General features: G+C 33.9%; 1 protein-coding gene across 1 annotated transcript; it reads right to left on the bottom strand.

Annotated features, from left to right (window-relative positions):
- Positions 1-9,606: 9,606 nt before the first annotated feature.
- Positions 9,607-12,356, bottom strand: LOC145040103 (putative F-box protein At1g67623). The gene is made up of 4 exons (XM_078988083.1): positions 12,280-12,356; positions 11,445-11,601; positions 11,205-11,350; positions 9,607-9,724 (listed from the first exon to the last, which is right to left on the bottom strand). The coding sequence occupies exons 1-4, from the start codon at positions 12,354-12,356 to the stop codon at positions 9,607-9,609; spliced, it is 498 nt and encodes a 165-aa protein (XP_078844209.1).
- Positions 12,357-13,044: the final 688 nt, after the last annotated feature.

Genomic DNA, 13,044 nt, shown 5'->3' with positions numbered 1-13,044 from the left:
TTAGGTAAAATCATTGAAATGAAATTAACATACATGAAAAAATTATTAGATACACGAGATCTGGTTCGGACACCATCATGAAGATTCCCAATAATTTGATCAACAGGGTGATCTTGATGTCCAGAAGCTGATTCCACTAACGCTGAAGTGTTATTGCTGAAAGGAACATCAGTTGTAGGAGGGTCTTCATTCTCAAGAGTTTCATCAGTATCAGACAAATGAGTTGTCAAGCTAACTGCAGTATCTTGATTCAAGGAACTTGGATCTGGAACGATAGGATCGGGAATAGTAGCTTCTTCTTCAGCATGAGAAACTTCATCATATGGGCAAGAGAGAAGCTCTTGAAAAAAAGAGGAAGAATGAGCTACTTTTTCATCAGTGTATGATTCCTTATCAAATTTCACATGAATGGATTCTTCAATGCACTGCCTGTTCACATGAAAAACACGAAAAGCTTTTGAAATAGATGAGTACCCAACAAAAATACCTTTGTTAGCCTTAGGCTCAAATTTTGATCTTGGATCACGTTGATTAAGAATATAACAAATGCATCCAAACATGTGAAAGAAGGATACATCCAGCTTTCGACCTTTCAGCATCTCATATGGTGCCTTCTTGTGAATCCTGTGAATTAGAGATCGATTTTGAGTATAGCATGTTGTATTAAGAGCTTCAGCCCAAAACGACATAGGAAGACCAACATGAATCATTAAGGTCCTTCCTGCCTCAATCAGTGTTCGATTTCTTCGTTCAGCAACTCTATTTTGTTGAGGAGTGCGAGGAGCTGAAAAGTTTTGCCCAATGCCTTTATAATCACAAAATTCTTCAAGAGTTGAATTCCGGAACTCAGTGCCATGATCACTCCTTAGGTGCTTAACTTTGAGACCAGTCAGTGTCTCATTTTTATGAATCAGCGAGATAATTTCCTGTGCAGCATGACTTTTCTTCTTCAAGAAAACCACCCATGTAAATCGAGTAAACTCATCCACAACCACTAGAGTATACTTGTTTCCTCCTTGGGAATGAACAGGAATAGGTCCAAACAAGTCCATGTGTAGTAAATGAAGAGGAATAGATATGCTAGAACATGACTTGGGTTTGAATGATGACTTGGTTTGTTTTCCTTGTTCGCACGCTGAGCACATCTTGTCTTTGACAACGCTGAGTTTTAGGAGACCTCTCACTAGATCTTGATTGGATATTTTGGATAGATTCCTAAAGTTCAAATGAGAGAACCTTTTGTGCCAAATCCAGCTGAGATTGGTTTGAGACTTTGTAAAGAAACATTACATCAGCGCCTTGTCACTTGAGAACATGTCAAGAACATATATATCATCTTTTCTACTTGCTGAAAGTACGATGTTCTTGTCAGTGTTAACAACTCTTCCTTCCTTCTTTGTAAAGTGAACTTCATAATCAGCATAACACAATTGGCTGATTGAGATAAGATTGTGTTTGAGATCCTTTACATATGAAACATTCTGAAACACCACGTTATTGCACTTGATATTTCCATATCCTTTAGTGAACCCCTTTCCATTGTCTCCGTATGTTACTGCAGGACCAGTTTTCTTGACATAGTCTTCCAGGAGAGACTTCGATCCTGTCATATGTCTTGAGCAACCACTATCTAAGTATCAAAGATGCTCCTGACCCTGTAGTGCTGAGAAACTAGTTAGAACACACTGACCCATTGGAAGATGGGTCACTCACAAAGTTATTTGACAATATATTATAACACTCTTTAGGCAGACAGTTTAAAGAATTTGATTTAAGAGTCCATTTTTCATTTCTAACTTTGATGTTATCAGCTCTTAATGATGTTTTATCAAACTTGCATTCACTGATTTTGTGAGTCGAATCACCACACCTATAGCAAATTCTAGTACCAAAGTTTTTCTTAGTAAACACAATTTTAGATTTAACACATTTATATTTGAAAGATTCACCAAGTGAACTTTGAGTCATTTTATTTAACATTGAATTACTAAAGAATTCAGTGTCAGAAGAACTACAATCAGTGATGGATGAGGAGCTGACATCAGTATAAGATTTAGACTTATGTACTGAAACACTGCAATCAGGATATTGTTCAAGTTGTTCATGAACAGCATGAAACACTCCGTTTGAGATTGGAAATGCGATAATATTTTCAGTGAGAGGAGTTGGTCTCACAAGATGTGCAGGATAATAAGAAGGATCAATTCCAGTAATTTCAATATTACACTCAGTAACACCATTAGAGTCAGTAACACAGTGTTCATCAACGAGACTCTGATTAATAAAGGTGTTACTGATAAATGTGTTTTTGAAACTATCTTTTAATTCATTTATGGAATAAAATTCAGATTCCTTTTCTTGAGAGTTAAAAACCTTTTCTGCTTCAGCAAAATTTTCCACAAGGATTTTCTCACATGAGTGAGGTATTTGAGCAGAAATAACATAATTAGCATTTTTGTAAGACTTAGCCCAAAGTTTTAAAACAGTTTGCTCTTTGTTCAAGAGGTCTTTAACTTTATCAATTTCAGCAGATAGTGAGGAATTTGATAAACTAGTAACTCTTAGATTTTCTTGAGTAGTGTCAATAATGTTATTTTTTTAAGGGTAGTTCAATTTTAAGAAGATCAATTTGATTTTGCATATCTCTTATGGTTTGATTCTTCTTAGAATTAAGAACACCCAAATACTCAAAAATTTTGATTTTTTCATTCATTGAATATGAAACAAAGTTTTGAACCTGATACATTGAAGGAGAATCAGTGTTGTGCTTCCTAGAGTTTTCCACTGCATCAGACATATCAACATCAAATGAACTGTTGCTGACTTTACATTCATTAGTGTCTATTATCTTGACCATCAGACACTTAACTGCATCATCTGATGACTCCTCATCAGTCTTCCATTTTTCTTCTTCAGCAACAAGAACTTTATGTTCCAAGCTCTCTGCTTTCAGTTTCTTAACCAGCTTGTTGTACTTCTGCTTCCAGTATTCATCCGAGCTTTGGGTTCTTTGTTTGCATTCTTTTGCAAAATGATCAGTGCTCCCACAGTTAAAGCACTGAGCTTTCCCTTTCCTTTCAGTATCATGCTTTTTATCAGCGTCTGATCTTTTTGAAGATTTCCCACTCATCTTTTTCTGAAACTTTGAGAAATTTCGGCCTGATTTCTCAAAAGTCTTCACAATCAAAGTCGCACTAGCCACAACCTTTTCGAGATCATCAATGTCACTTTTAGAAGAATCAGTGTCTGAATGGTTTTCAGTGTCTGACTCTGACACTTGCTTTTTGTTTGAGAATAAAGCTACTGATGACTCACGCTGAGAATCCTTCATCAGCTCCTTTCTCTAAAGCTTGGATTCCTCATAGTATCGTAGGTTTCCATAGAGACTTTGTAAGTCCATAGTGTTGATCTTCTCACTATTTTTTAGCACATCAACATGGTTCTCCTAACCTGCACCAAGAGAATCCAAAAACTTCTGCACTAGAACAGTTCGATGCTTCAACTGATCTAGTCTCCGCAGATCATTAACAAGAGTATTAAACCTGTTAAAGGTTTGAGTCAGGGTTTCACCTTTCTTTGCAAAAACGTGTTCATACCTTCTGTTTAGATCATTTATTTGAGTAGCCTTGACTTCTTCAGTGCCTTCAAAAGATACAGTCATCGTATCCATCATCTCTTTTGCTGAGATGCAATTCTGAACCAGCCCAAAGATATTGTATGGCAAGGCATAGCTGATTGCAGCCCGAGCACGAACATCTAGACCATTCTTTCTTTTGTCATCGGCTGTCCAGTTTTCTCTAGGTGTTTTCTTCATGGCACCATCAGGAACGTTGTTTTTCAAAGGCTGATACATCGAAACATATGGACCCTTTTCGATGATGTCCAACATGTCTTCATCTACCGACTCTAATGCATAGAGAGCCTTTATTTTCCACATAGCAAAATTTGTTTCATCAAACGGATGAATTTTAGTAGAAGGATGATTTGATGAGTTTGAAGAAGAAGAGGATGAACCCATTTGTTTGATAAAATAAACCTGCTCTGATACCAATTGAACGGATCTTAGATCAATCGATTTATCAAACAATAACTAATAATAAGAACAGAACAACGAAATATCACAAAGAACTTTCCCTAAGAATGATAATCTCACAAAGAGATTATTGTTTGCACAAAGCGGCTATTAGGGTTTGTGAAAGACAACCCCTTCACAAACTCGTACAAAAGATTATATAGTGCTATTATAGACAATCCCTACAAATCAGGGATGTTCCAGCTAACTAATATATGATAATTCTAGAAACAAGATAAACACTAAATCTGTTACATATAAGACAATATATATACTGAAGAACTTTTATGCTGACACTGATGCTGATGCTGAGTGATCAGTTTCAAACATCATCATATTATAAGGTTCGACCTTACAGGATGACACGATGAATGTTTTTAATACTAACGATTTCTTTATTACCTATTTAAAAATGAAATTTTTGGGCTTAATTTTTGGGATGTTACAAATTTTAAGTTTAGGTAGAGAAGTTTCTACTTGAATAATGTCTTTTACATCCTCTCCCACTTGTTGCGAAGTAGCAACGTTACTCAAAACACTAGAAGAAGCTTTAAATTGAGAAAGAATAGGAGTAAGTTTCGCACCCAACATCTGAGACAAATAATCAACATATGAACCTCCTTTATATTTAATAGTTTAAATTGATTTATCTTAAAGTTTCTCCCTTTCACTAACTCCAGTTCCTCAATAACTTTGTCAAAAGAGTTTTTTTATATTTTTTTATTCTATTTGCGTAGATTTGAGCTTGTTGTCGTTTTTATATAAGAGATCAACCATTTTCTCCTTCGTCTCATAATTCTCCACAAGAGTGTTGATAGCAACTACAACAGTACCATGATGAGTAGAAATCCCAAAATAATTTCAATTTTCAAAATTTGAACTTCTAAAAGAATATAATCAACCTTTGAAAGTGTGGAATTGGCTATGGAAATAGCTTTAGGAACTTGTACATTGGTTTTTGAGATTAATGTTTCTTGATCATCAAAAAAAAATCTCTTACTTTCAGCTAAAATGGAGTTCAAGGTATTCACATGAATGGTCATCAATTTCTTGAAATTTATACGAGAAAATGAGTCTGCCCTACGAACAAGTGCATTCAACTTTTTGTTCATGATTAGATAGTTGTTCTTAGTGATTGGAGCAACAGAAGTTTCATCATCCAAATCACTTTCTTCATGAAGAAGAGAAGCAACCTAAATAGGTCCCACAAATGATTGAAATGAAACATTGATTTCAAGATCATGATGATCTTAAACCATAAAATCATCATTTTCATCTGAATGATGTTTTCAATTAGAAATGGGTCACTACAAGCAAAATGCGATTTTGCTAGGGAAGATTGCTATGGAACGTATTTTTGTTGTTAATATGAAATGGATGGAGCTATGGAATGTCATTCTATAGCAATATTGCTACTACATTGTCTATGGATTTTATTTCTGGTAGCAAGAATGGGACTTGGTAGGGAAAATGCTACGGACTCCATATCCGTTGGTATTATGCTACCGATATTTCTATGGAACAAAATTTCGTAGAAATTTTTCAACGACATTTGTTACGTAATTACTTTCCGTTGTACTATTGCTATGTAATTAATTATCGTGGCTACTATGCAACGGAGTTTGTGACGGAAACCAATTCCATAGTTGATTTTGTTTGCTTGTTTTGCTATGGAACAAAAATCCTGGCTAATTTGTGACGAAATTTGTTACGAAATTATATTCCATAGCAACTTTGATAAGGAGTAGTTCAATTTCATAGATACTTACCTACGGAAACTTGCATCGGCAATAAAAACCCGTGGAATCATCAAGTTCATGATGGTATGTATTGTTTGTTTCTTTGTTGGGATGTTGTATTCTTAATTAATTTTCTTATTCTATGGATGAATTATTATTATTATGATCAATGGAATTTGTAAGATATGGTTAGAATGATATGTTTTTAATTGGTAATATATTTTGTTTGTTTTATTGTATTTTATATGTATTTAGTAATAGGAAAGAACAAACATTTGCTATTATATATGTTTATGTTATCTTGAATACTTTTTAAGCATTTCAATGTACAAAAACTGGATTATAACATAAACGATTACTTAATTGGATATTTAATGAAAATATTGTACATACAAATATCTCAAAAACGCATATCCCGTTTTAGTAAATGCTTTCAATGTACCAAAGAATGATAAAATTTCATTTTATTAAATTAATTATCATGAAGGACACTAGTACATAACATCACATTTACAAAGTCACATGCAAAAACTAAAAATTATACATTGTAACCATCCTTTTGTAAAGAAACAAAAACATCTACTCATTATCTTCTTCCTCCTCTTCTTCTTCATTACTCGATGTACTATACTCATAACTACCCTCGATGTCAGGAATACCATCATTGTCATCCTCTTGAATTTCACCTTCTTCATCAATGTTATTTTCATTATCTGAGCCGCTGCTTGACATGTCCTGAACATCACAACTGTATGTATCGCCTGTACTTGGTATAATGATTTCATTTGATTCAACTTCATGTTCTTAGAAAGCAACGCCTTTCTGAGGATGATTTTCATTGGTCCAACCACGAGGTTTAACTTTAAATATAGCCCACCGTCCAAGTTGTTTGTTTTCGAACTTGGGTAAGGAATGTAACACACCTTTGTGGCTTGCATGGCTAAAACAAACGGCTCGAACTTGTATTTTCTTTTGAAGTTTATCTCGACCAAGTTATATTGTTTGTGAACCTTAACTCCTATGTTATGTGTTGGATCGTACCAATGATATTTAAACAAAACTGTGGTTTTAAGTGGGTAACCAGGGTACTCGACTTCTAAAATTTCCTCTACCTTACCATAATAATCACTTCCTTGGCTACTAACACATAATCCGCTATAGGTTGTTTATTTGTTACGACCATGAGCTTCTGTGTGAAACTTGTAACCATTGATAAGGTATACACTATATAATTTCACATTTTTGAATGGCATTTTGGAAATGTCAGATATATACTTGTTGTTTATCCGGATCTTATGTGCCTATATGAAAAATGGTAAAACACTTAATTAGAGTTAATTATAAGTATAACAAAAAATAATAAATATAAAAAATACAAAAATAACACTCACATAGTTTTGAAACCATGCTACAAAGTTCTTCTCAACTTTAGCTGCAAGCTCACGTTCATCCATATCCGTAATAAGTTCTATCATATCTTCTTCAAATATTCTGTATCACTATTTGAATAACATTTTTAAAGTTACTATGATGTAATAAACAAAATCATGCATGAGATGTTATTTTAGAGCAATTACACAATTATAATTTAAAGTGATGCATATTACGTATCTGATGTAATGCTTGATCTTATCTTCGTTATGGAGTATGTAAGTTTGGGCAACATCCACTTCCTCATCAGACATCATTCTATTCGTGAATCTTCCTTAAGGACGCCCATGATATGAAAATATATCAAACATTCCATTGTTAGCATCCGGTTGCTAATCTCCTCCTCCATCATCATTTCGAGGCAACTTTCTATTACGTGTAGGGACACTAATCTCGAAATAATTAGAGCAAAATATTGATGCTTCATGTAGCAAGTATGTGTTAACAAAGGACCCTTCTACTCGAGCTTTATTTTTTACATCTTTTTTCAACTAATTTAGATATCTATAGTGAAGATTAGTTAAATTAGCTTACAAAAATAGCAACATATATACATTATGATGTACCATACTAACCTTTCAAATGGATACATCCATCGATATTGGACGAATCGACTATCTGTGCTTTGTATGACAAATTTACTGGTAAATGTTCCATGGAATTAAAAATATCAGGGAAAAAGATGGTCTCTAATTTACATAGAATTATTGGGATCTCGGATTCAATCCTTTCCAAGTCTTTTGTTGTGATTGATGTTGTTGTTACTGTTTTGAAGAAAATACTCAACTCTATCAATGTTTCCCATACATTTTTGGCAACATCTCACAAAATGCAGTTGGTATCAATCTTTGCATAAAAACATGACAATCGTGGCTTTTCATTCCAAACAGTCTACACACTGTTAAATCAACCCACCTCCCAAAATTAGAAACATAACCATCGGGGAAACATAATTTCTCCACCCATTCGCATATGGCTTTCTTTTGATTCATGTCCAGAGCATAGTATGCTCTTTCATTATCATCGACTCCTTTTCTCTTCCTATAATAGAGCTTCAGATCTCTTTTGGCTGCTACATTGTCCTTCGTCTTCCCTTTGACATCCATTACAGTGTAAAAAAAGTTTTCAAATACATTTTTTCACATTATGCATAACATCAAAATTATGTCTAACGAGTTTTGTTTTCCAATATGGTAAATCCCAAAATATGCTTTTCTTTTTCCAACCATGATCGCCACCTCTTTTGTTTACATCATCAACATTTAGGTCAGTCACTTTTACCAAACCTAATTGTTCAATCTCCCTTAAAGTTTGTTCACCATTCTTACTTGGAGGAGGACCTCCTGTCGCTTCACGATTATTCTTGAACTTATTTTTATCCTTTCTATATGGGTGATTTACCTGTATAAATCTTCTATGGCAGTCAAACCATGACATCTTATTACCATTCGTTAGTTTGAATGCTTGTGTATGTTTCCCATAATGTGGACATGCTAGCTTACCTGTTGTAGACCATCCACACAACATTGCATATGTTGGAAAATTTCTTATTGCCCACATCAAAGCTTCTCTTAAATGAAAATTTTGTTTTAAAGATATATCATATGTTACTACGCCTTCTTCCCATAACTGATCCAACTCTGCAACAACTGGTTGCAAAAATACATCTATTTTATGCTTAGGGTTTGACGGTCCTGGCACAAGTGCGGTCAAAAGCATGTAAGGCTCTTTCATGCCCATAGAAGGTGAAAAATTATAAGGTGTTATAATAATAGGCCAAGATGAGTATTGTTTTCCAAATGCTCCATGTGGTGCAAATCCATCTGTACTTAGGCCTAATCTTACATTACATACTTCTGCTGCAAATGAATGATAACTTTTGTCAAAGTGCTTCCAAGCTTCTGAATCAGATGGATGACACATTACTCCAACATTATGTCCATGATTCTCAGAGTGCCATCGCATGGAAGCGACTGTGACTTGTGAAGCATACAGTCTCTTCAACCTTGGAGTCAAAGGAAAGTAATGCATTTTCTTAAAGGATACGCGAGAACATCTAGCCAAAAATTTTGACCGTTTGTACCTACCTACATTGCAGAATTTGCACCGATAAGGATATTTGTCTTGCCTCTAATATATCATACATCCAGACTTGCAACAGTCAGTCATCTCCATAGGCAAACCTAGTGCTTTTATTAACTTTTTACTCTCGTGTAAACTACCTACCATATTATTCTCCTCTGGTAACACATCATTTATCAACTAGTAGATAGCATCATAACTGTTCTCAGGTATGCGATACTCTGATTTTATATTCAATAGTCTAGCTACAGCAGATAGTTGTGACACCTTTTTACATCCACATCATAATTCTTTATCGGCTGCATCTAGCACATCCAAGAATTTTTTATCTAGTGCATTTGGCTCCTCTTCAGGATTACTAGTATTTAATTCAGGAGCCATTACATCTATGACCATTTCTCTATAAGAATATGCACCTTCACTAAAATTTGTGTTTAAATCATCCACCCCTAAAACGTATTGTCATCATCAATTGATGTTTGGCCATGTTTATCCCAAAACCAATATTCCTCAACAAAACCAAACTTGTACAAATGATGCTTAACAATATCAAATTCTCTATATGGTATTCTACGACATTTGATGCATGGGCATTTGATTTTATCTTCGTCCATGAACCTATGTTGACTGGTAGAAAAATCTATAAATTTTTCACTCCTTGTACGAAAACAAGCGATACACAACTACGATTATCTTTTCTTTCATACATCCACTTTCTACTTGGATTGTTCATTGTCTTAAATCTTTAAAGCATAAATTTAAATAAAACAATGTTGTATGTTCATTAATGTTGATTTGAATTCATATATGACATTTGAAGTAAATATATAATTACCATACAAACATTGCAAAGGTACCTTAACAACGACTCGTTTCACAAAGCTAATGACCGAATGTTGAATCGATCTTCAAAGTTGTATAATTTGAATGGTTGAATAACTTTTATAATTGGATAATGGCTTAGAATATTTGTAGAATGGTTTAATTAAGATTGAAACTTGCAGAACACATATTCAAACAAAGTGTGTATCGATTAAGGAACCTTCAACAACTCTTGATTTCGATGTGTTGGATGGATACTATGTCAAATTATTGGGTCGATATTGTTCAATACCATGTTAAACCCCATGTAGTATACAGGTAATTATAAATTTAAATAACATTTATAATAAATATAGATACAGAGCTACTTAAAATATAAATTCTATATACAGTATTTTCCTTAATAACTACTTGATTAATCACTTATTTTTATTCCATAGCAAAAATGGCGCCTTCACTTTAGAGAATGCAAATACACCAACGTGCCCTTGAAATCAATCCAAATATGTGACTACTAAGGGTATTTCAGTCAAAACACATTATTCAAGCATTATAACCTATTATAGGTCACAGTGGACTTTTAGTTAGTAAAATGAAAAAGGCAAAAATAACATATATATAAAAAATAACATATATATATATATATATATATATATATATATATATATATATATATATATATATATATATATATATATAAACATTTAATAAAATTAAAAGTATGTATTCCCATTACACCAAAATACAAATACAATATGCATCAGTAATTGTGTGAATCAAACAATAATCATATATATAACTACTCGAGACTAACATCAAACATCCTAGCAAACTTAACCAAACATGCATCCCACAAAAAAATATCACAATTCAACAACCAACTGTGTTGATACATAAAAGTTGTTCCATAACTGCTCATAGAAGGATGCTTTGCACAACTTCTACGTAAGCCATGAAATTTTATCTGCTTTTTTCTCCTTACTAAGTGATTTTTAACCTTGTTACAGGTATGTCTTATATTCCAACTTCTTCTAGTATTAAAGTATGCATTATTTAACATGATCAAATCTTCTTGCTTCCTTTCAATGCCTTCGGCCATCAACATCATTCCCAGAACGAAGATCGCATCCAACTTCCCCTGAACGGCTGCATCTTGAAGCAACTGTTTCCCTGATATTTCTTTCCCTATTGTAAAATACTTCGCCTGACATACAATAAGTAATCATACAATTTTAAAAATACAAATATAGAAAACTAATTGAATCCATAATTATTTGTATGGTTTAAAAAAAGAGTACCATTCCATCGTTGAAGAGTACGTGTGGGTTGTTCAACTTTCTACATTTTCTTATGACTTCATACATATGAACACTTAATGGATGAAACCTTAATCGATTTGTGTCTATGGTTTTATATATTGCGTCTGATGTTACAGAATCCCTAAAGAGTTTGCAACTACAATTCACAAATCAACAAAATTCATCTATTAAACACTAAATTAAGTATGTATACAAGTATAATAGAAGTAATGCACATCATACTTACACTAACTAGCACTTAAAAGCATCGATTGGTGATTTACCCCCAACCGTAGTTACTATTTTTTCAATCAAGTACAATGGCAAAGAAGTGATCCTTGTTCCTTGTTGTCTTGTTTGCATTCTTTTTATGATGAACTTGCTACCATTTTGTTGAACTGCTTCGATTGTAATTCAAATTATGTAACAACAATGATTTTAGGTTTTTTTGATCAGCGTGCCAGAAGTTTAATGGTTGGGAATGGATTGTAGTTGATCTACCGCCGATAAACTGAAATGACGGGATGACTCTCACTCCAAATTATGATGCCTAGGTGTTTAGACTATAAATTGACATAATTTCCCTTAAACGTACAAAGGTTACTACATAAATGGTTAGGGTATTTTTGTCAATACCTAGGCGTATTTTTGTAAATAAATTGATAGTTTAAATTTTAAAAGATAAAGTTAAATAAAATTATTGTTTAAATTTAGAGAGATGAATTTAAATAAAATTATTGACAAAAGTAGGATTCGAACCTGCGACTTCGGGTAAGAAGTAAGATGCGTTTTCCAGCTAAACTAAAGTAACTTCCGTTTCTTCAAATTGAATAACCATAATATTATGTTCACTAATCTTGCAGCCCATATGTCATCTATGGGTGATACCATGACACCATAAGCAATTACCATGTTAACCAATGACCCATATGTCCTCCATGACACCATAAGCAACTACCACGTTGACCAATGACCTATATGTCGTCCATGGACACCATAAGCAACTACCATGTTGACCAATGACCCATATGTCATCCATAGGCATCATAAACAACTATATATGTTGACTAATGACCCATATGTCTTCCATGGACACCATAAGCAACTACACATGTTGACTAATGAGCCATATGTGATCCATTGACACCAAGCAACTATACATGTTGACCAATGATCCATATGTCATCCATGACACCATAAGCAAGTATCATGTTGACCAATGACCCATATGTCATCCATGGATACCATAAGCAACTACCATGTTGACCAGTGACCCATATGTCATCTATGGGTGATACCATGACACCATAAGCAACTACCATGTTGACAATGACCCATATGTCACCTATAGGTGATACCATGATACCATAAGCAACTACCATGTTGACCAATGACCCATATGTCATCCATGGACACCATAAGCAACTACATGTTGACCAATGGCCCATATGTCATCCATGGATAGGGTGTACAAAAAAACCGCAAAACCGAAAAACCGAGCTAACCCAGCCAACCCGAAACCGAAAAAAAACGAATCCGGAAAAACCAAAACCGAAAAAAACCGAGTACCTACGGGTCGGTTTCGGTTTGAATATTTAGA

This window comes from Lactuca saligna, chromosome 4, assembly GCF_052625555.1.
Source record: "Lactuca saligna cultivar CGN05327 chromosome 4, ASM5262555v1, whole genome shotgun sequence".
In the NCBI taxonomy this organism is placed as follows: Eukaryota; Viridiplantae; Streptophyta; class Magnoliopsida; order Asterales; family Asteraceae; genus Lactuca; species Lactuca saligna.
Note: the sequence above shows the minus strand (reverse complement) of the source record. Positions and strands in the feature narration are given on the sequence as shown.